General features: G+C 35.4%; 1 protein-coding gene and 1 pseudogene across 4 annotated transcripts in view; both read left to right on the plus strand.

Annotated features, from left to right (window-relative positions):
- The first annotated feature begins 3,617 nt into the window (after nucleotides 1-3,617).
- Nucleotides 3,618-12,317, plus strand: LOC127652292 (pre-mRNA-splicing factor SYF1-like; annotated as a pseudogene).
- Nucleotides 12,318-13,599: 1,282 nt separating this feature from the next.
- The window catches only part of LOC127652658 (calmodulin-regulated spectrin-associated protein 3-like), a 60,330-nt gene continuing 57,376 nt past the window's right edge, over nucleotides 13,600-16,553 (plus strand). For all 4 annotated transcript variants that reach the window (XM_052138928.1, XM_052138929.1, XM_052138930.1 and 1 more), the window contains exon 1: nucleotides 13,600-14,043. In XM_052138928.1, coding sequence (XP_051994888.1) covers nucleotides 13,911-14,043 — 133 coding nt within the window. In that variant the 5' untranslated portion in view covers nucleotides 13,600-13,910. The remainder of the gene's footprint in view (nucleotides 14,044-16,553) is intronic.

Here is a 16,553-nt window from a genome sequence, read left to right on the forward strand (position 1 = left end):
TATTCTTCGAGAATGTCTGTTCTGCAGTCTTGTCAATGACACACACACGGATTGCAGGGGACAATGGTTTAGCTGACAGCAAATGCCCATTTATTAAAATGAAGGGAAATATCCAGTATTATTTTTTTTAAGAACAAAAAGATAAAAAAGAAGAAAACAATGTGTTCAGAATGTTTAAATTCGACCAAGAATTTTCATTTCTCAAGTATAATGTGGTTATAGATTACAGAGCTAATCTGTATAATCTTTATTATTTATTTATAATACAATTCAGTTTTATCCATGATGGCAAAGCCCCATTTTCAGCTGCCATTACTCCAGTCTACTAAGAAAATAATGTCACGTTATCACTTAAGAAATAATTTAATATGTTAACTTAGTACTAAAGTAACATTTATTTTTGTAAGAACGGTTAAAATGGTTGTGCTACTTAATGAAGTGTGGAAATCGCAATATAGTGTCTTTTTCAAGCTGAGGTGTTGCATTTATTTAGTTAATGTACATTAAAGTTACTTAACACCTGCAAGTCAAATTTTAATGTAAAAATATATTTCTCTTCAAATTCATCAATCTGTTGTTTTTTGAGAAATGAAGGCTATTCCATGCACTTCTGTTTTGAAAGAATAAAACAAATTCAGGACATAGAGAGAAGTGGAAAGTACATCAGAAAAGACTGAGAAACAGACTCCTCACAGGTCCTAAATTAGCAGCTTAATGAACAGTTTATGCTGAACACTTGCATTGCTACAAGTAGAGGATCCTTGGATGAACAGAAAGTTTGAAGAATACATAATTTATTTTACTAGAAATAGTCAATTGTAATATTATGTGTTACTGTAATTTTTCAATTATTTTCAATCAGTTTAATGCATCCTTGGTAAACAAGCCACCTGTGTGCATGCATCAAGCACTAAGAAGTGTAATCAAGCTTAAAATCATGATCTTGCCTAGAGATTGCAATGACAAGATTTATAGAGAAAAGAGAGCTACATTTTGGTCTGTTCACACCCAAAATCAATTAGATTGCATCCAAAGACATTGATTTAACCACTGGACTCATTTTGGATTACTTTTATGCTGCCTTTATGGGCTTTTTGGAGCTTCAAAGTTCTGGTCACCATTCACTTGCATGGTATAGACCTAAAGAGCTGAGATATTCTTCTACAAATCTTTATTTGTGTTCTGTAGAAGAGAGAAAGTCATCCACATCTGGGATAGCAAGAGGGTGAGTAAATGATGAAAGAATTAAAATATATGGGTGAACTTTCCCTTTAAGATATGGCCGTAAGTTTGGTCACTAATATTTATTGTGTTTCCTACTACTCCCTTTGATGGTGAATTTTTCAATGAATGGATATTAATGTTTATGCTTTATTTTAAAATATGAATAAACTGTAATTGTGATATTATTTGTATGTCCCCTTCAGAGAATAGGATCAGATAATCAGCCGTGCCAATTCCCTGAAGTCTTCCTCACAGTCGGACAAGCAGGAGAAGCTGTTGTAATTCCTCTCAGCCCCAAATTTGGCAGACCAGTTTCTCTGAATGTGAACCCACACAGAAAGCATCGCTCCAGGTCTGCATCCCCTTCTAGGTCTCCTACCAGACAGAGACGCTCAAGACCTTCCTCTCCAAACCCAGAAGATGCGACGAGTCAAATCAGCCCATATGAGGACTACTTCTCTTTGATCCAGAAAGTTCACACCGCTCAGCTGCAACAGAGCAATGGACGAGACAGAGAGACAAGCAAGGAGGCTAGGAAGGGAAAAGGAAAGAGTGGGGGAAGGAAAGAGAAGAAAGATGGTGAAAAAAGAAAACAATAGAGAAAATTAGAGTCGTGGTTAATTCATATGTCCATTCACACTGGTTCAGCTGATCAGCAATGGATGAATGTCAGTATTACAAATCAAGCTAAACATTTCAGTTTAGAGATCCCAAATATCCCTGAAGTAAATTTCCCAAAATAAATTTAAAATTAGCAATTCAAACTATGCAAAGTGAAAAACAAGCTCTCTTATAAATGCTGCGTAATGCATTCTTTCCACAGCTCAGGGTTTGTGTAAAATGATTGACTGTAATGTATTTTGTGTGTCAATGTATCATGTGAAGATAAAAAATATGTATAGTATTTATTTAGACTAATCTGTTTAGATGGATGATCAATTAGGCCTGTACTGTCTTGTTGTGTTTTGACAATGGCTTGTGAATGATAAATAATTAAAACAAGACTAGCTTTTTGCCTGTTACTAATGTGGTTCTACCTGTCTATTACCATATCATTAACTTGTATCCATTCATCAAACTTATTATAATGGTTGTATCCACTATATTATTGAGCAAAAAGACTTATGAGATGGATGAACAAACAGATCAGATAACTTTGATGTGTAAGGTTGCACAAATGAAAATCAAGCAGACGTTATATACCATATCTGAACCATACATGTTGCTGATCTCCAAGTAATCTTGTTGCACCTGTACTATATTAATGTTTGGAATAACTTACAACCATATACCTCAGACTATTCCTGCAATATGTTTTTTTTTTCTTCAGGTAAACAATTTCTGAATACTAAATATCCCACAATACAATGTGCTTGGCTTGACCTGTCATTTTCAATGTGACAAACGAACCAGGAGTGATACCAATTTTTAATTGAACTAACAAGGAATATTCCGGGTTCAGCACAAGGGTGCATGGGGCATGTCCAGGATTTTTGCTTTTTTTAAAGACAAGGAGGGGCAAGTCAAAATACATTTTTGTGGTAATCAATATTTTGCCACAAATGCTGCCAGTTGGAATATTCCTTAAAAACATATTTTAAAAAAACTGGATTACAATTGCAAAATAACAGCAGTTCTCGATATCATAACTGGTTGTTAACTGAATAAACATGCACATAATAAAGTCATGTGACAGCAATGTTTGAAACATTTAATGTTACATACTGCTTCCTATGCTATTTTTAAAAACAGCAGCTAGTTTCTTTTAATTATTTTTTTTAAATTAATGCTTACAAAACTTTTACATCAAGAGCCAAGAGGTATATTAAAACAAACAACAACAACAAAAAGGAAAATAAATAAATAAATAAACAGTTTAAGTAAAAATATCAAATTGTTTACATATTTCAATACACTTTACAGCTTTCTTGTTTCCCAAATTGGAAATTGTTCTTAGGTATTGCTGAACCTCTGAATTATTAAAACTAATGGTTTATAACCACCATAGGCCTACTTATATTTATGGATACTAAACTTTGCCAACAAAAGCAGAACATTAATCAAATAATATTCCTTATGAAGAGACACGTCATAGCTAAAAAAACCAGAATAAAACATTTTCAAAACAAAGTTGAAAGCTGGGAATGATATGATCTCTAACAATCGTGCAGAAATCAGACCAGAAAATGTAAATAATAATTAAAATTAACCAAAATAAATTAAAACATTTTTCCTCCTGCAGACCACAAAATGTAGAGAATAATATATCGACATCACAATTTATTCGTGATTAAATATTTATCCATCTAAAACAGTAGCTAATACACCACATACTCTGCAGTGTGCACTGAATTTGACCCCTCCTGAGTCACCGTACCGTAGCCTGTAGTCGCTCTCTATGACGTTCGCAAAGGCTTCAACCAATAGAAATCAAAGACATTATGAAAAGTGTTTAACATTATTATACAGATTTTGGCGAGGGTAAATGCCAACTCTTAGCGGAAAAGCAGACGTATGTGTTTGAGCTTTATTAAGGCAATTTCTTGACATTTGATTCAGAGTATTCTTAGCTAAGTGTGAACGACTATGATTAGCCTGCCTACTCTGAAAGTTTGCATTTGACAGCAGTGCAATAATGCTTGTTATTACTTTAATTACAAACATTTGTGCTTCAGAAACTTGAACTGATGTGTCTTTGTGTCGTTTGTGTGTTGGTTAACGCCACGTTTAATAGTGGACTGAATGGGTTACAGTTGTTAGCTTATATGTCAACAGTTAAAGCTTGTGAGCATGTATTATTCTGCTCATAATATTATATCTTGTTTTTAATACGTTTATTTTATACTTTAAGCACGCTCTTGACAATTTGTAAATATGACTCAAACATGACTCCCTCTTAGAATTTACAATCATCTCTGGTCACAAATCTAATCTGTATATTAATTTGTCCAGGAAAATGATGATTTGCCTTATGAAGAAGAGATCATCAGCAATCCATATTCAGTCAAGTGCTGGATGCGCTACATTGAACACCAGCAGAATGCTCCAAAATCTGTGCTTAATATGATCTATGAAACAGCTTTAAAAGAGCTGCCTGGCAGGTATGTACTTGCATATCTTAATTCAATTCATCAGTGTGCTGGACACCTTAAAGATCTTGGCTTCTTATTATTGTACTCCTGCAGTTATAAGCTGTGGTACAACTACATGAGAGAGAGGAGAAAACAGAAGAAAGGCAAGTGCATCACAGATCAAGTGTATGAGGAGGTGAACAACTGTCATGAGAGAGCACTAGTGTTTATGCACAAGGTAAAGTCACAACTTCAACCAGGTTGACGTTAACATAGATGGAATACAGTGTTACAATGTTATTGATGTGATTTGATGGCAACATATTTGTGTGTATGTTTGCTCTTCTTTATTGTCTCCTCTGATGCATATGATATGGATTGATTACTGTCATTTCATGGTGTCTTAATGCAAAATTACACGGAGCAGATGGACATTTGATAGGGTGCTAAGAGCACTTAGCCGGTAACTGCACCGTTACCCAGCATTCTCGCATCTGGCTCCTCTTTCTTCATTTTTCCCGGAACTTACCTCTTCCTGAAACAGCCATCCGTGTTTATCGGCGGTACCTAAAGGTAGGAATATGATGTTATGTTGCTTGATTGACAGTTTGAGCTTCATGTCTCAAAGAACTGAAATAAATATGTTTGTATCTCACTGTTTTGCTTCATTTATTTGTTTTTTGTACTCCATTTAGTTGTCTCCAGAGAATGTTGAGGAATACATTGAATATCTGCGTACTGTTGGGCATCTGGATGAAGCTGCACTCCGACTGGCAGCTGTGGTCAATGATGAACACTTTGTGTCTAAAGAGGGGAAATCTAATTATCAGGTCTGAAAATGACAGGTTATTGACAATGAGTTCATCCATGTGTCAAAACTAGGGTCGTAATTATTTGCTCTGTCAAAGATTTGTTTAAATTACAAATCTTGACTAAACGTTACTATTTGGTTCTTTATGATTTTTTTGCCATGATTCATAATTATTTTCAAAAATATGCTAAAGACAAAAATGTAACTGGAAGGGCTTTCAAACAGATACTTATAGGTCAAGAATTTTATTTAAGATAAAAAATAAATGTGTATTGGCCATTTATTATAGTAATTAACATTTTGTATCGATGCATTGAATTTCATTGTCAGATGCTTTTTGTTTTATCTGACCATAGAACCCAGTTCCATTTGAAGTTCAAGTAGTGTCTGGCAGGGTTCCCACACTTCCTGGAAAACTAGGAATTTTGTAATGCAGTTTTCCATTCATAAATGTCCTGGAAAATATTTCAATATAATAAAACGGTTTGACTGTTGCTAGCAAGGTTTCCGTTACATATACAAAAACATGGTATCAATCTGGACTCGGAATAGGAGTCAAATACACATTTGTGTCATTTTGTCACTGCTGGCGGCTGCGCATTGTGATATAATATCAATGGTTAAGGGTGCTTACCCTCATAATTGATTACAGAAGCAGCCCATTGTGTGCTTGGGAATCGTGGTCCAACTAAGGCAGATCACTTGATTGGTTATTGCTTGCTTGGCTACAGCAGTGTGTGAATAGTGGGAAGTGACACGCGTGAAACGTCTCATTCATAAACAAACTGAAGTCAGTAGATTTGTCATGCAGTTGTTTATAACAGAGAAGATAAAGATGTAATTGATACTCATTAATATTATTATACTGTTATTGTTGTCGTTTTGGATGAAGTCATTCTCAGCAGTTCACAAACAGAACAGAAATAATAGATCTGCTTTGTTCTTATAATACTTAAAGTGTCTTGGCAGATTTCTGTTGTGAACATCTCAAAATGATTGAATGACTCACTCGAAGCACATAAGGTGTTCATTTGTTGCCATCTAGTGGCATCTCCAGAAGTGGTCACTAAACTAATCAATTAATGAAACTGAACAAATTTGAAACAAGCCACTCCAAAATACCCTTTATTTTTGCAGATAATTCTGCATGATTGTGCAGATAGTTTTCTATACTTGAATCCTTAAAATAGCTGAAGTTGGTGCTTTTAGCGTATTCTTTAAAAAATAACCCTGGAAAACAGATCTGTGGATCAGTGATTGTCTCAACTTTTTCGACCCTCATGAGTTTGCATCCCTGTGAGTTTTAAACTTTAGTAAACGACGACAGTCGAAACATTTAAGAATTCACACTGTGTTGGTAGCATGTTGATTTGGCCTTAATACCTCTGGATGTGAATTCATTTTCAATAATTCAATAACCAAATTCAGCTTATACCACAGTTACCTCATGTAGTATGTGGAAAATATGGAATCTAGACATATAAATGGCATTAGCAATGAAACACAGAATGTCATGGAATTTGACACATTTGGACAAATTAATATTTGATTGTACAATTAATCAAATAAAAATTGTGATATGTCCTAACAAATGCACTTAACAAAACTATTACACATAACATTTTACAGTTTGCCATACTTGCTTGATATTGAAAGTTGATATCGATGCTAATAATCTATAATGCATCTTAATAGCTCTAGTGTAGCTAACCTATGAAAAAGCATAAAATATTGAGGCTGGAAGTGGAAATGATTTCGGGGGGCGGTTGTGGCTCAGGTGGTAGAGCGGGTCGGCTGCTAATCGCAGGGTTGGCAGTTCGATTCCCTGCCCACACGACTCACACGACCTTGGCAAGACACTGAACCCCAAGTTGCTCCCAGTGGCAGGCTAGCGCCTTGCATGGCAGCTCTGCAGCCATTGGTGTATGAGTGTGTGTGTGAATGGGTGAATGGGACACATTGTAAAGCGCTTTGGTAACCTCTAAGGTTAAATAAAAGCGCTATATAAGTGCAGTACCATTTACATTTACCATTTCTCTTTTTTTGGGGGGCGTTTAACAGCCATCTACCTGCTGTACGTTAAGCTGGAAGAGAAATACGGTCTGGCACGACACGCCATGGCTGTGTATGAGAGAGCCACTGTGGCTGTAGAACCAGTGGAACGGCATCAAATGTTCAACATTACAACAAAAGAGCAGCAGAGATTTATGGACTCACTCACACAAGAGCCATCTGTCAGAAAGCCATCAAGGTAAAACACCCAGCTCTTACAAAATAAATGTCTTTTATATGGGCCAAGCACTGAATGTGCTGTGACACCTATTGTATCTGTTTAGTTTTCTTGTTCTTATTAGTTATCTTCCTCCCCAATGGGAGTATGTGGCACCCCATAGAACTGTGCATAGGAACATTTGGGCACACTGATAGTGGTGGACCTGAATAGCACCCATACCAAATTTGGGGTCTTTAAGATAAACTCTATGGCTCTATTTAAGATAAACTCTATTGCTCCAACACCAGTTAAAAATGCATTTTTCTTTTGTGTGTATCTTGAACTGTTAGTCCTATAAACAGAATCGTTTTTTGTTTGATTACTCTTCTCCTAATGATTCAAAAGGACATCTTACATTAAAAGGCTGCCATCTTTGAGAGTGATGTTTATAGTTTTTCTGGTGCTATTCCTTCAAATCCAAGCTGAGCTGCACAAATGTGACTTCGCTCCATTTAGATTTTTGCAATTGTTGAATTGTTGAAAAGAACATCGAGAAGTTAACGTTGTCGATGTAAAACTGGAAGTGAGGGTGTATCTCGGCAATGCTTTGTCCTGTCAAAACATAACTTGGTATGCTTCATCAGGACCATAATCTGAGGATACACGCAAATTTTGGTGACAGCAGCACCTATGGGTCAAAAATCTTTTTTATTTTATTTTTTGTCATAACTTTTAAATCGTATGTCCTAAATTCACGAGGCTTACTTGGGTCATGAGGATTTCATCGATACCAATTTTTCCAACATCAGCCATATTGCCTCTCCACTTATTTGAAGATTATTAAAAAGTGTTGTATCTTTTAAATGCTTTGTTGGATTTAAAAGAAAACTGGTATGCATTATCGACGTAATGTCCTGATGGTACCTGAGCAGTTTGGAGATAGCGCCACATATATTAAAAAATGAACCAGCACTTATGTTTGCTGACTCTATGCTTATCATGTTTCTTTATCATTCGTGAAACATGTCAACTGAGTGTATAATCTTTTTTTATTGTGGTGCTGTGCTTGCCATTTTGGTGCTTTGCCCCATTATTGATGCTTGCAACAATTGTTTTTCAATGTGTTATTTCAAATTAGTTTGTTTTTTGTTAGTTATTACTCTGACTTTTAGTGTTGCGTGTTTTTGGGTTTCAGTTAAGTTTTAGTTTTTCAGTGTATTTTATATTTTGTTTTAGGCACCATTACATTTTGCAGGGTTTTCCAGTATTTTCACTATCTAGTTGTATTTACATGATAAATTATGGTGGGATGTAAAGGGTTGAAATTGTATATACATTTTTTTTTTACTGTGAGTAAAAAAAATTATTTAAGTTTATTTTCAGTTAAATGTATGTATCTTTTAATTTCTGTTTTAGTTTTTGTTAATAATAACTCTGGATACATTTTGAACAGATGTTATTGATTTAAAAATATTAGGCATTATAGTTTTATATAACAAGTTTGATATAAGTTTGAATATCGTCTGGATTTGGGTGATTAGGTTTATGTAATGAGATAATTAGTTTTTTTGCAGGTCCTGCCGGGTGAGCACGCTAGAAATATGTGCCTGCGCTTTGCTGATATCGAGAGAAAACTTGGAGAGATTGATCGCACTAGAGCCATCTATTCATACTGCTCTCAGATCTGTGATCCAAGGGTAACGCTTTCCATGCTATTCCAAATATTAAGTTCACCTGTTTGATCATACTGGACATGCCGCATATTCTTGCTGATCTACTCTACTGTCAATTTTTGATCAGTTGACTGCTCTATTTTGGCAAACGTGGAAGGACTTTGAGATTCGCCATGGATATGAGGATACTATCTGTGAGATGTTGAGAATTAAACAGAGTGTGCAGGCCACATACAACACACAGGTCAAGTTTATGTCCTCTCAGATGCTAAAGGCCTCCACCAATGCCACTGGAACAGGTATCTTTGATCTACGAAATAATAAAGTAACTTTGTAAAGAGTCTTGATTTAATCTGTCAGGATATTCACACTAATGATGGGAAACAGAAATCTTAAAATCAAATGGAGTTGGGCAGAATCTGTTGTTTGTTTTTGTAATGGGGTAAAAGGGAAAGGAGGAGCCGAAATCTGGCTTGACAATATACAGGGCAGCTGCCTGTAGCTCTCTCTCTCTCCCGAACTGCCGCCTCCGGCTGCCTTTATCCCTCTCTTTATCCTTGCCACAGTTTTGAACAAACCCTATACCCTAATATTTCAGGGATAGTTCCAAACCATCACATGACTTAAGGTGTCATCAGATAATGGAAGTGAATAGTGACTCCAAAAAAATAACCAACATAAAACCTATAGGACACTATATTAAGTCTTCTGAAGCCATACGATCACTATGGCATTGTGTGATGAACAGACTGATATTTAAGTTGTTATTCACTCTCCCAACCCCAGTGCCCTAATCAAATAGGGTGACTACGGCATAGCTTTGATGTCATGAGGCGCAACTAAGAATTATAGTTGTCTGGAAATTGTCTGGAGGTTATTTGAAACTACATGCTCTTCCTTGTAAGTGTAAACTCTTTTTAATTGCAAATGTGTGTTTTAGTGTCAGATCTTGCGCCGGGTCAGAGTGGAGTGGATGACATGAAGCTGTTGGAGCAGAAGGCACTGCAGCTGGCTGCAGAGGCCGAGCAGGACAAACTCAAACCTAAAGACAAAATCCTTTTTGTGTACTTTGTGTACTGTGCCCTAGTTGGTTCCTCTAAATGTGGCTTAAAGAGAAGTTTCTGTTGCTCTTTTTACTTACATGTGTCTTAACTTTTGTTTGGTTTGCTGCAGGAGCGACACCTCTCGCAGTGAACTCTCCGAACTGGCCAAACAAGCCAATCCAGATGAGATTGACATTGACAATGATGATGATGAGGATGCAGAAGATGGAGAGCCAGAGGGTTCGTTTTTGAAAATCACGGTTTGATTCAGCAGTCCTTTTTTATTTAATCATTTTCAAATTTAAAAATTCTTAGAATTAGAACTAGATATCCTACATCCCTTATGCTCTATTCTAAAATATTTCACTGGTTAGATACTACTAAAACTTGAGTGAATTGTTCTTTTGCATTAGTTATTTTAATGAATTGGTCGAAATGATTTACAAATTGGTCCGATTGATTCATTTGCAAATCCTTCTGAAAACGTTTTTTTTTCTTTTGAATTCCTTATCCACCAATCACATACAACTGGAAAGGTCATTGAAATTAATTGGTCAAAAAGTGTGGGAACCCTAATCCTGAAACTAAATAGTACTTTGATGATGATTAAGAGTGGTCTACATTTGAACAGTTTTCTTCCTTTGGTAGTCTGATTATTTTCTTTCATTGCAGAGGTTCAGCTGGAGCAGAAGTCTGTTCGGAGGACTAAAGGACGATTGAAACCATCACAAAACTCACTGTTTTGCAGATGATCACGATGATGCCCTAAAAATTCAGTATTCAAGAAATGGCAAAAGAACCACATCACTGATTTGAATGAAATGTTCCATGCAGTTGTGAGTGTTTGATGTTAAGGAATAGTTCACCCAAAATGTTAAATTCTCTCATCATTTACTCAACCTCTTTTTTCTGCTGAACACAAATTAAGATTTTTAGTAGGGATGTTCCGATACCATTTTTTTGAGAACGATACTTTTTTTTTTGTACTCGCCTATAAAAATGTTTTTTTACTCAATATCAGCAATTTATTTCAATTTTATTATCAAAATTGTGTTTAAATAAATAAATTAATTACAACTTTAATCAAATGTATAACAAAAGTACAACAATTGTTATCAAATGAAGTGATTTTGTACAGAAACTCACAGCACAATCCTAAATACAACATTGGAGTTATTTTTGTCAAATAAAGTGCTTCATAACAGAGCATCACAGATGTGAGATATTGCTTATATATGATACAGTTACTGTTGATTTATTATTAATAGTAGTATAACAGTAAATATTACATAACTATATAGTAGTGATCTATTTCTGTCAAACTTTTGTCATTTATATTGAGCTTTTATTTTGAAGTGTTTGTCTTGTTATACCAAGGTGCTCGGCCATAATGATGGCAGCTTCCCAATCTGGAAAATCTGGTCACTATGTGAATCACAGTAATTATTAAATGGCAAAAGGCTACTATATAAATAAATAAATATGTAGTATGTTTATGACTTGTGCTAAAAAGTGAATTAGCACCTTGCCTGCTGTCATCCGCTACAAACTGAGCATGCTATACTCATGATGGCGTTTTCCGTGTATGAGCCAAGGAAAGGTATGAGCAGTTTGTGTCTCTTTGTCAGCACAACACAGAAAATAATCTCACTAGGACATGACGTGATTTTGTTTGCGTAATGACGTTCGTACATCAGATGGTTTTGGGTTTTAGTATCTGAGAATATTTTATGAGTACAAGTACATGAACACTGTGTCAGACCTGATTCCAATACTGGTATCGGTGCATCCTTCATTTTTAGAAGAATATTTTAACTCTGTAGCTCCATACAATGCAAATGAATGGTGAACAGACCATTCAAGCTCCAAAAAAATCATATAAAGGCAGCATTAAAGTAATCCATATACTTGTGACCAGAACTTTTAAGCTCCACTATTCACTTGCATTATAAGGACCTACAGAGCTGAAATATTCTTCTAAAAATCTGTGTTTGTGTGTTGTAGAAGAAAGAAAGTCATACACATCTGAGATGGTGTGAGGGTGAGTAAATGATGAGAGAATTTTCATTTTTGGGTGAACTAACTTTAAGGCATGTCATCCTACATTTTAGTAATACCAGTTCAGACCACAAGGTGTCACTTGGCATCATTCATGTGCTTTTATCTTCTCTGCTCTGACGAGCTTAAAGCCACTGAACTGTAATATTTTCATCAGTCTATTTTATATAAAATTAATAATAATCTGCATATGTGTTGTCATCAGATTGCATCACATTATAATGTTTTTTATTATTTTTTTTTATTTAGGTCAGGACACGTGTGGAGCTGAAAAACTGAGAGTTGTAATGATATTGTTCATATGTTTGTATGTCCCAAGATCTGAAAGCTAGTAAAGAAGGAAACAAAAAAGAGACATTTGCTCATTGATTACTTCAAAAATTTCCTTGAAAATGTGATTCTCCTCCTCAAAGTTACTTCTGTATATAATGAGATGTGGATTTTTGGACGTGTGAAGCAAACCGAATTTAATTGTTGCCATTTTGATATTTTTGTTTACTGCACATTTTGAGGATTGACTCATCTGCTATACAAGCCCAATTGAAAACCAAAGAATGGCAAAAAAATAAATAAATAAACAAATGGCATGTTCCTCCGTAATTAGATTAAAATAGTTCTGGGAGTTAATCTTCTTACAAAGTTACAGCAGTGGTCCCTTCAAGATCATGTGATGTGGGATTTCAGTTATTTCAGTCCTGTTGGAGAAATGTGCTCAGCTGTGCACTCTAGTCATTTTCAGTGAAAAGTCCTGAGTTATATAAACGCATTGTTTTAATCACATAGAAGTTTGATACAGTCATTAAACTGTAACTAGTTTATGAAATGTTTTAGCCTAAATATGTATTAGTCTTCATGTCAATCTATAATTTTCTAATATATATACAAAATTATGCTGGTTAGTTACATTTTAGTTTAAAATGTTAAAGAAAATAAATATACAATATATAAAGTACATGTTAAGTATGTAGGAAATTCACCAATACTCTTAAGGCCACTCTTAAAAAAGAAAATCTGAAAAGAGCTGACACTTAAAATGTTTTTTGTGGAAAAGTTTTTTTTTTTTTTTTTGCCGTTTATGTTTCTTGAGCTAGCTATATAGTTATTTTTGAGATTCAAAAAGTTCCTAATATTACATTACAGGTTAGTCGGATCATTGTATTGAAAGCGTAAGAACATAGATGGTAAAGAGAACAAAACATTTTCTGTCATCAAGCTGTTCTTGAAACCTTTATAAAGAGTTTGAGCAACGTACTAATTTGACAATTCATGAAAAATCATGCCAGTGCACTGTGACTAATATTTCCATGCCGTACCCTACTGGGCAAGTTCTACCTGTCCTGCACCTGTTTTAATGGGTTAAAGCGCCTCCCTACTTGCTGATTGCGTTCACATTCTTAGCCCCGCCCCCATTCGCCCTTTGCCGTAAACTCTGTGATGTGATTGGAAGCCCAGCAGGATGATTGACAGGAGTATGGAGTACCTGGAAATCACTCGCGTATGGAGCTTATCAGCGAGAGTAATGTGGACTGTGAAACGGGGTCAAAATAGTGAAACATCCCGGGGAATATCGCTGAATTTGTGGATCCGATAGTTTTGAAAACATCCGTATACATCCACAAAAGCATTGGATGTATGAAAAGAAGATTTTTGAGGGGAATAATTTGTAAATTACTTTATTTTTCGCCTGTCGCTACAACATATACATCGGCCTATCACAGTACTAATGCTGTGCTCGCTTGAAAGAAAAGGATGAATGTTTGATTCCTCGTCGTATCGTCTTCCTCTCTTTTTCCCCGGCCCGTCTGTGTTGGACCTGCTATGGTGGACTCGAATGCAATGAGGAAGACTTTTGTGGTCCCGGACGTAAAGCCACTGGATCAGTATGATTTCACCAGAGCCAGAATCTGCGCCAGTGTCGGTTGGCTGCTGGCAAAATCTTACGGCAATGCAGGTAAATAGTGGCTGTGTATCAAAACCTAGCGTGCTGCCTATCTAGACAGCATTTTTACGCACGTTTCGTGTCAGATGAAGATACTTGTGAACCATAGTCTTGTGTTGCCCCAAAAACTGCGCAAAATACGCTGCATATAAAGCCCTTGCAAGGCTATCTGTCTATCTAGGCAGCTCACTGGGTTTAGACGCAGCCCATATTATTATTCCCTTCTCAATCATGTACTGTTCTCCTGAGTTATGCTCCGCATGAATTCATTGTTCAGTAACTGCAGGGAAAAGCGTGTGAAGGTGGGCTGTGTATGTAAACTCAGCGTTTTCATCACACAAAGACCATATGAGAGGTATTTTTTAGTTGTAATAATAATATATACGTTTACTTTCTCCTGAATCAATGTATTGATTATATATACATTTTCATAAATTAAATAATTTTATTATGCGTATAATCGTATTAAAAATATTTATGATAAAAATTTACACTTTGTCATGAGTCAGGCTAAAATATGTCTTTGTTGCCCCATGATACATTTCCATGTGGGTTTAAAGGCACGTGCTTAATCCATACAGTAGACACGTTGTTGTCTGGGAATTATGAAGTGATGGATTGTACTTGTTTTGTCATTTTTACGAACATTTCATTCTGAGAGCGCGTGCTCTTGAAGACGCTCATTTGTCAGTGACACACACGAACGAATCCTTTTGTTAACACACCCACAAGAGCACTTTTGATGGAGGTCTTGGTTTCTGACAGAGCATTTGGTTAAAGTGTATTGAAGTGGATGCTAAGTTTAATTATTTAAAGTAATAATAATTAGTAATAAACATTAAAGAAATAATAATTGGAGTACATCAACATTAAATGAATGTTCCAGGTTCAATACAGGTTGAGCTCAGTCAACAGCATTTTTGGCATAATGTTGATTACCACAAAAATAAATGTACTCGTCACTCCTTTTCTTTAAAAAAACAAAAATCTGGGTTCTAGTGAGGCATTTACAATGGCAGTGAATGGGGGCCAACCTGTAAACATGAAAATTATCCCTGTTTTAAATGTATAGCAACAAGACATAAACAATATGTGTGTTAACATGATTTTAGTGTGGCATATTTGTTGAAGATAAAACACTGTGTATCATTCGTTCATGTAAAAAGCTAAATTCAGTCCAGAAAATTAGGGTGTTACAAAATTAAATTGGCATCAACACATCATTTGTATGGTAATATAATTAACTAGGCCTAGAGTGAAACATATTTGATGAGTATAAAGTCACTGTTTCTATCAAAAATAGGAGGGTCTCGCTGTCAGTTGTGTGTGTGTGTGCGTGTGTGTGGATGCATGATGCTCAACAACAGGTCTCTGGCCTGTTATTTGAAACCCACATGCTAAAATTTGTTTCTTTTTAGGTGCTTTACACAGTGTAGTGAGTGTGTTTTTTGTACATGCATGGATTGTTTTTAAAAGCCCTGATGTGTCCACTTCATGAGCCAATGTTAATTCAGATTGTAATTCGGCATTCCTGCTTGCATTAGTTCTTGGTTAAAGTTTGGTACTCCTAATGCTTGACTCAGAAACGGGTAGAATTAAAGGATTATTAAATATGTGTTGCATTGGCATGCTCTGCAAGTCGAACTTCATCTTCAGGCTGAAGTGAATGTAAGAGTTTCTAATATGCAATGATGTGACTTGTAGATATTATTAATAGGAATAATTCGCCCCAAAATTTTAAATGGTCATTATTCACCGTTTTGTTCTTCCAAACCTGTATGACTATCTATCTTGTGTTAGGTAGAATGTTAAACTCAGTCATCGCCAATTACTTTATCTTTTTTTCCATACAATGAAACCGCAAGGTGAGTAACTGATCTTTCTTAACTCCTTCCCTCCATCCACCTAGTTCTAGTATGTAATGGCCTATTTTTCATGACCCAATCAACTCCCAGTGGATAAAATCAAGTCATTTCATAATTTGTTTTTTAACCTTGTTGAATATACTGTTTCACTCTAAAAATTTGTCACATTAGTGTTGTAAATTTTGTTTCATGTTGACTTTAAATTACTTACACCATGAATTTAATGGCATCAAGGGCAGTCAAAAATAGTGTAATATATCAAAAATACTATTATTGTAGTATCTCCAGAGCTTTATGAATACTGTTATGTCTCCGATAAGATCATTCTATCAGTTTTATGACCATTATCATAAATATTGTTCCAACTGCAATGAGAATCACAGTATACATTTTTTTATATCATGGTCAGTAACACAATAGGTTTATAATATATAAACCCTTTTTTGTTGGTATTTCAGAAGGGTTTATATATTAAATAACCATGTGATAATGGTGGGCGATATATATACACTGGTGGCCAAAAGTTTGGAATAATGTACAGATTTTGGTGTTTCAGAAGGAAATTGGTACTTTTATTCACCAAAGTGGAATTCAACTGATAACAAAGTACAGTCAGGACATTACTGATGTAAAACAGCACCATCACTATTTGAAAAA

Source organism: Xyrauchen texanus, chromosome 12, assembly GCF_025860055.1.
Source record: "Xyrauchen texanus isolate HMW12.3.18 chromosome 12, RBS_HiC_50CHRs, whole genome shotgun sequence".
Taxonomy (NCBI): Eukaryota; Metazoa; Chordata; class Actinopteri; order Cypriniformes; family Catostomidae; genus Xyrauchen; species Xyrauchen texanus.